General features: G+C 43.1%; 1 protein-coding gene across 6 annotated transcripts in view; it reads right to left on the bottom strand.

Moving 5' to 3' along the window:
• Nucleotides 1-13,038, bottom strand: part of znf462 (zinc finger protein 462) — a 106,806-nt gene that overhangs the window by 30,601 nt on the left and 63,167 nt on the right. For all 6 annotated transcript variants that reach the window (XM_048527768.2, XM_048527767.2, XM_048527766.2 and 3 more), the window contains one exon: nucleotides 7,290-7,463. In XM_048527768.2, the coding sequence (XP_048383725.2) occupies nucleotides 7,290-7,463 (174 nt within the window). The remainder of the gene's footprint in view (nucleotides 1-7,289; nucleotides 7,464-13,038) is intronic.

A 13,038-nucleotide genomic window follows, 5' to 3' on the forward strand; every position in this document is an offset into this window, starting at 1 on the left:
AGTCACCCTACCTCTCCGGCACACAAATTTAAATAGACCAAGATCAAAAATAAAAGCAGCAAATTTCCTACGATGGCTGATTTGATCACTCTTTCAGGTAATTTGTTTAAGATCTTAACAACGAGGTAATGTTTTGAGGACCTGAGCTCAAATCCCACCATGGCAGATGGTGGAATTTGAATTCCATAAAAATCTGGAATCAGGAGTCAAATAATGACCACAAAACTGGCATCGGTTGTCAAGAAAACCTTTTAATGTCCCTTAGGGAAGGAAATTTACTATCCTTAGCTGGTCTGGCCTACATGTGACTCTAGGTCCACAGCAATGTGGCTGACTTTTAAGTGTCCTCTGGAAATTAGGGATGGCCAGTGATACCCAGATCCTGTGAATGAATCCAAAAAAAAACCCTGACGAATGTCCCATTTTCCCTGATTCTCTTGTCAATTACAGTAAATCCATGACCTCTGTGTACTGACCCACTTGCCAGAGGATGCAAGTGTTTTCTTCATAGTTGCTCAATTGAATCCCTCAATTTTCAACACCCTTAACAACTGCTGCCTGAAGATATACAATCCTGGCTTCTCCCATCTTTACATTTAAGTGATTTTAGATAGATACAGGCCCAGACTTTGCAGCAGTAATTAGCAGTACTCATGTACATTATACCACTGAAGCTGGCAATAACATCTGGAAGGTGCACATGTGCAGTTAAATGCACAAGTTGCTGTCATTGATTGCACAAGGGGCATCTGTTGAAGTCTCTGCAGACTGGAATTAACGAGCAATCAGTGAACTAAGGAAAATTTGAACCTCTAATGCTGTCTGACTCACTTAAAAGGCCTTGAAAATGCCACATCTTGTTGAATTCATGACCTGTACCATACTTAAGTAGCCACTATAGCAAAACCTAGAGAATATCCAGGCATAAGCTGACAGATAACACTTGTGCCAAGAAAGTACCAGGCAATGACTATCACCATCAAGACAGGCTAAATCATTACTCCTTCCTCTGACATGCAAGAGCATTAGCAGAGAGGGGCTAGGAATTCGGCATTAAGTAACTCACCTCCTGACTCCCCAAAGCCTGTCCAAGAGGACAATGGAATACTCCCCACTTTTGGGTATGAGTGTAGCTCCAACAACACTCGAAGTTTGACACTATCCATGGCAAACCGGCCTGCTTGATTTGCACCGCTTCCACCTAAACGCTTTTAAAATGTTCCTGGATCCACATCTTAATGGCTGTAACTGGGGCTATGGGCCGTATGGGGGAAGATGGGACGAGAAAGTCATCCAGTGTCATTGGGCTGGTGTGGATGAGATGGGCCAAATGGCACCCTTCTGTGCTGTATCATTTCTATGGTTTGTGTCCATAAGCATTCAGTCCCTCCATCACCAATGCACAGTAGCAAAAATGTGTGCAGTATCTTCAAGATGCACTGCAAAACTATCACTGCGTCTCCATCGGCAGCACCTTTCAAACCCATGACCAATTTCATCAAGAACAATACAGAGGGAAGAAAACACATAATAAAAGAGTATGAGCAAATGGGTGAAGAGTATTGAATGAAACCATATAATGTGATAATGGGTCTAGGAGTACATGAGAATGGGTGACTGTGTTAAAAGTTATGTATATCATAACAGGACCTGGTAATAGGGTGAGTAAAAAACATAGAAGGATGGAATCAGGCCCTAAAGCTATTGAAGTCGATGTCAAGTCTTAGAGGCTACAGGGTCCCCAAACGAAATATGATCTGTTCTTCTTCTCGCGTTGAGGTTCACTGAAGCCCTGCAGCAGGCCTTCGACAGAAATGCTGGCCAGGGAACACAGTGGTGTGTTGAAGTGGCAGGGAACTGAAAGCTTTTTTTTTTAAAAACAGAAGACGACAGATGTTCTGCAAGGTAAGCACTGTCAACAGCACGTGCAGTAGACTAGATTGAATGAAGTACGGGAAAATCGCTGATCACCTGGAAACTATGTCAGGGACCTTGGTCAGTGAGGAGGGAAGAGGAAAATGGGCAGGGGTACAGTTTCTGTGATTGTATGGGACGGCATCATGGGGAGGTGCTGGCAGAGGACCAAGGTGTGCAAGAAGGAATGGTCCCTGCAGAATGCTAACAAATGAAGGAAGGGGAACGTGAGGTCGGTTGTGGCATTCCAGTGGAAGCGACAGAAATGGCAACCTACAATCATTTTGATACAAAGGCTGGTAGGACAGTTAGTGAAAATCCTGGGGACCTCACATTGTTGTGGAAAGGAAGGGAAGGGAAAAGAAAATAAAGAGGGCAAAAGTGCAGTAGATGGGGCGAACACGAATGAGGAGCCTGTTGACCAAGATGACAGAGAATCCTCAGCCAAGGAAGAAGGCAGACATTTCCGAGGACGCCCGTGGAAGGTGGCATAATCAGATCAGGTATGACAAAGACCACTGGGACAGTGGGACAGAGTCCTTATAGGAAACAGGATGAGAGCATGTACAGTCCAGTTAACTGTGGGAGTCAGTGGGATTGTAATGGATAATGGTGGCCAGTCTATCCCCGAAATGGAAACAGAGATTTTGAGGAAGGAAATGGAGGAGTCAAAGATGGGTCAGGTGAAGGTGAGGGCAGGGTGGAAATTGGAAGCAAAATTGACAAACTTTTCCAGTTCACAACGAGAAATGGAAAGCAGCACTGATTATGTCATTACTACGCCAGAGAAAGAACTGTGGGTGGGGGCCAGAGTAGAACTGGAACGAGAAACATTCCATGTACCCACAAGGAGCCAGGCATAACTGGGGCCCATGGCCACCCTTCGATATGATTAATGTGAGAAGAGTTAAAAGGAGAAATTGCTCGAAGCAAGGACGAGCTCAGCTAGACGGAGGAGGCTGGGTGGTGGATATGGTCAGTTCAGGCCCTTTTTCCAGAGAGAACCAGAAAGTCTCGAGACCATCTTGATGGGGGTTGGATCTGTAAAGGGACTGTACATCAAAGGTAAAGAGGAACATAGAACAATACAGCGCAGAACAGGCCCTTCGGCCCTCGATGTTGCGCCGACCTGTGAACTAATCTAAGCCCCTCCCCCTACACTATCCCATCATTATCCATATGCATATGCAAGGTCTGTTTAAATGCCCCTAATGTGGCTGAGTTAACTACATTGGCAGGCAGGGCGTTCCACACCCTTACCACTCTGAGTAAAGAACCTGCATCTGACATCTGTCTTAAATCTACCACCCCTCAATTTGTAGCTATGCCCCCTTGTACAAGCTGAAGTCATCATCCTCGGAAAAAGACTCTCACTGTCCACCTTATCTAATCCTCTGATTATCTTCTGTGTCTCTATTAAATCCCCTCTTAGCCTCCTTCTCTCCAATGAGAACAGACCCAAGTCCCTCAGCCTTTCTTCAAAGGGCCTGTGCTCCAGACCAGGCAACATCCTGGTAAATCTCCTCTGCACCTTTTCCAAGGCTTCCACATCCTTCCTGTAATGGCACGACCAGAGCTGCACACAATATTCCTAATGAGGCAGCACGAGTGTTTTGTACAGTTGCAGCATGACATCATGACTCCGGAACTCAATCTCTCTACCAATAAAACCTAACACACCATAAGCGTTCTTAACAGCACTATCAACCTGGGTGGCAACTTTCAGGGATCTATGTACACAGACACCAAGATCCCTCTGCACATCCACACTACCGAGAATCTTTCCACTGACCCAGTATTCTGTCTTCCTATTATTCTTCCCAAAGTGAATTGCCTCACATTTATCCGCATTGAACTCCATTTGCCACCTTACAGCCCAATTCTGCAGTGTATCCAAGTCTCCCTGCAACCCGCAACATTCTTCCACACTGTCCACCACTCCACCGACTTTAGTGTCATCTGCAAACTTACTAACCCATCCACCTATGCCTGCGTCCAAGTCATTTATAAAAATGACAAACAGCAGTGGTCCCAAAACAGATCCTTGAGGCACACCACTAGTGCCCTGACTCCAGGCTGAATATTTTCCATCAACCACCATCACCTCATCCAAACCATCTTGTCTCATTGTCACATAAGCCTCCCTCTTCCGCTTAACAAGAGATACAATTTCTTTAGTAAACCACGGTTCGCTTACCTTATTGCTTCTTCCCTGCCTGACAGGGACATGCCTATCAAGGACATGCAATATCTGTTCCTTAAACCAGCTCCACATTTCAACAGTCGCCATCCCCTGCATTTTGCTAACCAATTCCATGCCTCCTAAGTCTTGCCTAATCGCATTATAATTGCCCTTCCCCCCATCTATAACTCTTGCCCTGTGGCATGTTCCTATCCCTTTCCATTGCTCAAGTAAACATAAGTGAATTATGGTCACTCTCTCCAAAGTGCTCACCTACCACTAAATCAAACACCTGGCCTGGTTCATTATCAAGTATCAGATCCAGTGTGGCCTCCCCACTTGTCAGCCCTTTGACATACTGAGTCAGGAAACCGTCCTGCACACATTTGACAAAAACTGATCCATCCGACGTACTAGAGTTATAGCATTTCCAGTCAATGTTAGGGAAGTTAGTCTCCCATAATGACCACCCCGTTCCTCTCACTCCTGCCCAGAATTGTTTTGCCGATCCTCTCCTCCGCATCCCTGGAACTTTGCGGAGGCCTATAAAAACCTCCCAGCAGTGTTACCTCTCCTCCCCTGTTTCTGACCTCAGCAGACGAGTCCTCATCAAAAGTTCTTTCAGCCACAGTTATACTGTCCTTGACTAACAAAGCCACACCTCCCCCTCTTTTACCACCTTCCCTGACCTTAATGAAAGATCTAAACCCTGGAACCTGCAACATCCGTTCCTGACCCTGCTCTATCCATGTCTCCAAAATGGCCACAACATCAAAGTCCCAGGTACCTATCCATGCTGCAAGTTCACCTACCTTATTCTGGATACTCTTGGCGTTAAAGTAGACAGCTAGAGGCCACGATTGGGAAATCCTAAAACTGATGTAAACCATCAGAGGAATTCAGGGGAAGGGCTGGGAAAGGGAAGAAGAAAATTGAGTCGATGTAGGAAGAAAATAAGTTCCGTGGGGCAAAAACAGGCACAAATAATGGGTTGGTCTGGACAGTCCCGCTTGTGAATTTTGGGGAGGAAGAAGCAGCGGGGTGGATGGGTACGACAAGCTGGAAGGTTGTCGCAGGGAAATCCCTACATGAGATGAGGTTGGTGACAGTCACGGACACATTAGCCTGAGGCTCACTGTTGGGATTACGGTTTCTCTCTTTCGCATTCTCTGGGCTCCAACTCAAGCAACCTAACCAAGCAACTTCACTACCCAACAACAAACATCAACTTCAGCATAAATACTGCTGTTTCCCTGTTACTAATAATTCTAATGAACAGTCATTGGGCTTGAAATTTTAACTATTTTCTTCCCACAGATACTACCAGACCTGCTGAGATTCTCCAGCATTTTCTGTTTTAATACAACCACTTATTTGTTCCCCTCCAACTTACTCATCATCCTAGCTCGGAAAAATAAATTCCTCACTGTCACTAGGTCTAAATCTCTGAGCTCCCTTCGTAAAAGTATTGTGTGTACACTTAAACCGAAAGGTCAAATTTCAGTGTGATGATGAAAATTCCGTGACCTTAAAAAATTTTAAAATTCTATCCTAATCCCTTGCATAGTCTAATTTATTTGTTTTGCTATGTAAAAATGAGAACAAACTGAACAATAATCTGTGTTCATACTATTCTAGCAAGCTGTATGAATACACTTAAATGCAAGGGGCTGCTTACCCAGTTTACTACCATCACAGTTGCTGGAAGACTGCTGGTTCCTTTGGACACAATGTCAAATTTAAAGTAATATTGGGAGAAGGGAAAATCAAGTCACAAAGATGGACTCACCTTCGTGGAAAGGCTTCTCCAAGGTCAACAACTTCCAAATACTCCCCTGTCTGTCTTTGAGTCAGTTGCTAAAACTGCCACAAGTTGACACAACTTAGCCTTAATATTATGCATGGCCAATTTTTGCAAAATGTTTATGTAAAGCTCCTTTCATCAATGGTAACTTCACATTGAATTCAGCCCAAGTAAAGTGAGAAGTAACATCTACAAGTCTGACAACTTGAACATCAAGTCAGACTGATAGAAGTACATCTCACAATTATCACAAAAGGACACGTAAGAGAAGCTGCACAAAAAACAATGAATCAAAAGTGGGTTAGTGCATGTTTTATTCCCTGCTATCAAAAAGGTTAAAGAGCAACCTGATCAAAGTTTCCATTACAGCAACAGGAACTGATAAGGAGAAACTATTTCTGCTGTTTGCTGGGTGGAGAACTAGAGGATTTGCATACTTTCAAGAGATGTTAGTGTCACTGATGAGGCCAGTATTCACTGCTTGAGCGTCTTCTTGAGTCACTGGAGTCCATGTGGTGTGGATACAGCCATCATGCTGTTAGGAAGGGAGTACCCAATTTTGGTGCATGATTTTAAAATCAGTTAGACCTTTCAGGAGTGAACTTTGAGAACACTTCTGCGTAAGGCTGGTCGAAGTTTGAAGCTCTTTTCCACGCATGGCAATTGAGCTGGGATCAACTGTTAATTTTAAATCTGTAACTGAGATTTTTCTGTTACTTAAATGAATCAAGGGGCATGGGGCAAAGGCAGATACATAGAGTTAAGTCACTGATGTCACATGATTTCAAAGACTGGTGAACAGCTTCAAGAATCTAAATAGCCTTCTCTTTGTTTCGATTCTGCACAGAAACCCAAAGGCAAGTAATATGCACAGCTTTCCTTTTCTAAGTAAGAAGCTAATAGATGGGAAAGAGTAGCAATGTGGAACAAAGTTTTCAGTTTAGAAAGTCAATCTATTGCCTCTAAAAGCGTGCCCCAAAGCATGCCTCGTCTATCTTTCAGTTGATTTATGGGATAACCTATTGGCATCAACAATCAGGCACATGAGCCATTGTCTGAAGATGGCATGGCTAAGGGGTGTTAGATGACAGCCTATGCTACAGGACAGATGGTCAGACCTAGCTGAACGCAGCTTTCTGTTGACTGAACAGACCAGTGTTGATTGTTTTAATCATGTTGCCTTCTCTTGTCACAAACGCTTAACAATAGAAGAGGGGTGGGGGGGTTTGAATTAGATGCATCAAAATAAAAACAGTAAGAAAAATTGTCAATTCTACAAATCACATAATTTTACCACACTTCTTAGACCGTCACTCCACGTCTCAGATCGAGAAGCACATACGGGCCCAAATGAAACAAATAAACAAGTGTACAAGCAATAAAGCTCACCTCCTCACCACTCCGAGCAGTCTCCATTGTCTCGCCAAAGGCAACATGCTTGCGGAGGTGGTTCGATATAGCTCTGGGTGTCGGATGGACTTCGAAGCAGAAACTGCACCTGTACCCCACAACATTCCGCTCTTTAACTAATGCTACGGAGCTTGTCGTCTGGACAGCATTCAGCTGCAGCAGTAAGAAGAAACATGAATATTGAACAGTTACAGATTTACATTGACAGATGCATGGGATCAAAGGAAAAATAAACTGTGTTGAATGGCTTTTCTTTTATTTTGTGTCAGTTGTCGCTCAGCGTCTAGCACATTCAGTGAATCAAAAGGTTGTGGGATCAAATCCAACTCCAGAACTTAAGCAATTATCTGGGTCAACACAACCAGTGCCATACTGAGGGAGAGCTGCACTGTCAAAGGGACCATCCTTCAGATGAAATGTGAAAAGGCCTCATCTGCCCTCTCAGGAGCATTTAAAAAAGGTCCCATGGCCAAATTTCAAAACAGCATTGGGGAATTCTCTTTAATGTTCCAGTCAATATCAATGCCTTAATTAACATCACGAGTACAGACTGTATGGTCATTACAGTGGTCATGGGACCAAAATTGTTCACCGTGTTCCCTATATTTCAAAAATGTTCAAACAGGTGTAAGGTGTAGTCTGAGATGACTTGAAGCCATGAAAGGTGCTACAGAAATGCAAGTCTTTATTTGTCAGTTATGAAATACTTGGAAGCATAAATATGAGGTGTGTCAATTCGACTGAACAGTTGACATTTGGTTTATTCAGCTGCATTTTTAGTTTTGGTCTCCTAGCCATCATCCAAGTTTCAATTCATGAGGTGAACGTTTCATTTGAAGAAGGGAACTGCTGTTTTTATAAGTACATCAGCATCTCATGAGTCATATTTGGAACTCCCATGTTAACAATAGCCTGCATCTATCTACTATCTTTAACCTAGTAAGATGTCCCAAGGCATGTCAGAGTAGTCATTAACAAACAAGATTTGATACCAGACCACAAAGTATTTGTGAAGCAGGCAAGGTGGTTCTTTAGGGCAAGTTAACGGGGGAGAGAGGGAGTCAGGGAGGGAATTTGAAAGTTTAGGGCCCAGGCACCTGCAGGTACAGCCACCAATGTTGGAGCTAAAAGACCAGAAAAGGAGGAGCATAGTTACCCAAGAGCTCTGTCAGAAGGTCATCATGTTGAGCAAATCTGACAGCTTTTTTAGAAAAAAAACAAAACTCCAAGGGTCTCACTTATTCTGGGAAGGAAATTGAATTTGCTCAATTGCCCAGCGCATTCTAATTTGCAACAGAGGTAGGTGACAGCCTCGTGGTATTATCGCTGGGCTGTTAATCCTGAGAAACAGATAATGTCTGGGGAAACCAGGTTTGAATCCCACCATGGCAGTTGATGGAATTCGAATTTAATTTTTTTTTTAAATCTGGAATTAACAGTCTAACAATGACCACAAACCCATTGTTTATTGTCGCGGGAAAACCCATCTGGTTCACTAAAGTCCTTTAGGAAAGGAAACTGCCATCCTTACCTAGTCTGGCCAACATGCAACTCCAGACCCACAGTAACTGCCTCTGGGCAATTTGGGATGGGCAATAAACGCTGGCCTAGCCAGTGATACCCTCATCACGTTAATGAATAAAACAAAACTTTTGAAAATTCATTTCAAATAATGGTCTCAATTCTTTAGGATTTGCACTGAGCACAAATATTTTTGAGAATCATTTCCAACTTCTCATTAACCTGGACATTTTATTTCTGTTCTACTGTCACGCCTGGAGGTGCAATCTGCTCAGCAGGTACATGGATCCAAAAATAAAACTGCCACTTCATTAACATTCAAAAATAGGCATTTTCACTTTATTACTAATGCAGCAATTCTGTCACAATGTTCTTTCAAACAAAACCTCAGATCACATCTCCAAAGATTTCATCGCAGTCTTCTCCCATCCACTCCCAAAAGACGTTCACCGAGGTTTCATAACACCCTCCCAATATCAGCTCCCAGTTTCTACACCTTCCTTGATGTTTTGAGGCTCAATCTGCAAATTACCATATAAGAATGGGATTCAATGTGGTGCATGTCATTTCATAAATTCCTTTTAAAGCATAATCGTTCCATCACTAGAATCACATGCCCCCAAATATGCTCTGAGCTGGTACCAATGGGACAATAATTTCACCATGGCAAAAAAACCTCCAACTTTTATTGCTGTTACACTTATCTCTAGTTAGTTATTGTCTTCACACAAATATGCATTATTTTACGCAAGATCTACATTAGATATTCATCCTTGCGTAAGTGTAAACTTCTTTGACTTAAGCTTTGCCTCAACACAATCTAACACCCCACACAATTTGTACACAGCAAGATCCAGTAAATAACAATGGCTAGGCATTCCTATTGATCCCTCAGCCAATACCTAAACACGTGAAGACTTTCCCCGCTCTTCTTCAAAATAGCCTTGTTGGGACCTTTTACATCCACCTGCAAGGGAAGACAGAACTTTACATTAAGTTCTCATCTGAAAGCCGACATCTCTGGCAGGACAGCAGTCCCTCAGCGTTTCGCCAAAAGATCAGCCTAGATTTAGTAAAGGCACAGACATTTATTGTGAAGATAAAGTGTTCCCCCAAAAACCACAGCTGGTACTCACTTCACCCAAGTGACTGAAGCTCAGAAGCCAATCACAATATTAAAAGTCACAAGGTATGAAAGTAATCCTTGATATAAATAAAATTGAGCAGAGGATAGTTTAAAAATCCAACTTTGTTCAGCACATTCAAGTTCATAGAATCCCTACAGTACGGAAACAGGCCGTTCAGCCCAACGACCTTCCGGACAGCATCCCACCCAGACCCAGATCCAGACCCAGTCCCAGACCCATCCCTTACCCTATCCCAGTAACTCTGCATTTCCCATGGTTAATGCACCTAACCTACATATCACTGAACACGATGGGTAATATAACATGGCCAAACCACCAAACTTGCACATGTTTGGACAGTGGGAGGAAACTGGAGCACCTAGTAGAAATCCACGCCAACACAGGGAGAACGTACAAACTCCGCATAGTCAAGTGCGGGTGGAATTGAACCCAGGTCTCTGGCACTGTGAGGTGGCAGCGCTAACCACCGAGCCACCACGCCACCCCTTAAACGTGAGTGAATTTGGATTTGTGAGTACGCGTTAGCATTTGCTGTTTTCTCATTCCCCAAGCCATGAGTGAACTCCAAGGCCAAAGACTATTGTGGCGATGGCAGGCCACCAGTTGCTAGGCAAATACAACACGGCCCACTGGCTGAAGGCTTCTCCATCTTAATCCTTCGCCTCCGACCACTTCCTCTCACAACCAGAAATTCAGGCATCAAATACATAGGAATACCACTACTTGCAAGTTCCCCTCCCAGTTATCCGCCATCCTTATCATTGTTCCTCCACTGGAGCTGGTCAAAATCCTAATGCTCCCTCCCCAACTGCACCATGGTGTAACTACACCCCAAGGACTACATCGGTTCAAGAAAGCAGCTCACCACCACACTCTCAAGGGTAATAAGAGACAGACAATAACTGCTGGGCTAGCTAGTGACACGCATGCTCTATGAACAAATTTTTGAAAAGTTCAAGAATCCAATGACTGCTCTTCTGCCACTGCGACACCATTCTCAGTTCTGAGGAAGGGTCACCAGACCTGAAACGTTAACTGTTTACTCCTCTACAAATGCTGCCAGATCTGCTGAGCTTTTCCAGCAACTTTGTTTTTGTTGCCACACCATTTTCGTTCTGATGATAACAGGTCCTAGATACTTTTCTACAGCCACTGGTATTCAGCCTCAAACTTAACAGTCTAAACAACATACAGTATTAAAATTACATTCAAAATACAGGAATTCTTTGGAATTTACATTGCTCTTGACCAAATCATGTGGGTTTAATTATCCTTACAACACATCTCACCTTGGTGATCAGACTGTAAGTAGAATACTGAGATCAGACTTCACACTTTCAAATGATGACTTAAGTGATCTTGGAAATAACTTACAGGAGATCTACAAAGAATGATTCCTAGCTTAAAAGAACTTTAGATAACCCAAACATTTTGGCTCTATTCATACTACAGTGTAGGCTTAAGATCTGCTCCATAAAGTAATGGAAGGGGTGGACAGTGCCCCTAACTGGTATTCCATTTCGACAGATTGAAGACGACCAAGAGACATTATTTGAAACCGTGTGAGAAGAGAAATAGATTGGATGTTGGGTGTTCTCCTTTTTCACAAACTAGTGAGCTGTTGTGGTGTCAGCTGGTACAGTGGGTGCTAGATCTCTGTCTGCAAGAGGGAGGTGAATCAGTTCCTTGTGGAGACATTATAGAGAAAGTCATTGGCCTTAAATAGAGTCTATCCATCTGATCTCCTGGATAGGTCTTCTCTGGGAATCAATGAGGGCAATGGGGAGTTTTACAGAGAATCTTTTTCTATTATTGGCACCGTTTCTTCCCCTGCTGCTTCTTTCTGGAGACGAAATGGTATACATGGCGGCAGGTTTGTGCAGAAAGAGGCAGTGGGGGAAAATAAAAATGTTTTGACAGGATTGTGCAGCCATCGGGTACAAGAGAAAGCATGATGGGTTACGTCGATTGGAATTTTTGTATTTTCTCTCCTCCCTGCTTTTTGAAATATTCCCATTTCATCCTGTACTTTAAGATTTTGCCACACCTGTCATTGGAACCCAATACTTTGCTCGATTTCAAAAGGTATCATCTCCAAATAAGCACTTTCTCAGTTTCCTTGACTTTCAATAGATGCTACTGTATGTGGATGCCTCAAGAGACCAGATTACAAGGTCTGGCATATTGCCACATATTTTTCATGTGATTAATAGAGAGCAAAGAATTCACAAGCTTTACACTGATCTTCTCAGCACTACACTCTCTACTGATTCTTCCAACTAACCTGTTTGTTCTTTAGCTTTGTATCCAACAGGATTAAAAATTCATTTGCACTTTTCTTGCTTGTAACGAGTACACTCTCAGATTTGCCTATTCCCTAGTCAATTTACTATTTAACAGATAGCCTAAAACAGAATTGGTATAGCCCAGGAGTCCATACCACCCACTGTACCTGTACCAGTTCTTTGAATGAGCCATGAGTCCCACTTCTCTCTCTCTTGCTTTCCCCATAGCCCTACAATCTTATTCCATTTCAAAAGTGTTGGTGAAGTTACTTCTACTGGATATTTTAAGATGCAACTTTACGAATGAATGAATTAGAAGCAAGTGGAAAACAGCTAAACACAATTTGTTCATATAAAAAAAGGAAAATAAGATGACAACAAGACTCCAGGGTTCTGTCTGCTGCACAGCAAAACAGAAACAGTATCAGTTACAAAAAAGATTTTTTTTGCTCCAGATGTGGTTGTCACGGGCAAGGTCAGTATTTCTTGTCCACTTCAAATTGGCCTTGAACTCAAAGGCTGGCTAGGGTCATTTCACAGGGAGACAAGAGTCAACAGACCAAATAAGGATGGCAGCTTTTCTTCCCCGAAGAGCATTAGTGAACGAGACCATTCTTTAAAGCAATCGACCGCGGTTGTGGGGGTGCAACTCGGTGTGCCTTAATTCCAGATATTTACTGAATTCACATTTCAACACCTACCATAGTGGGACTCCAGCTCACGCCCCAGAACTTTAGCCTGGAGCCAAGTTGGAGAGGTGAATCTGCATTACTA

Source organism: Stegostoma tigrinum, chromosome 3 (genome assembly GCF_030684315.1).
Source record: "Stegostoma tigrinum isolate sSteTig4 chromosome 3, sSteTig4.hap1, whole genome shotgun sequence".
NCBI lineage: Eukaryota > Metazoa > Chordata > Chondrichthyes > Orectolobiformes > Stegostomatidae > Stegostoma > Stegostoma tigrinum.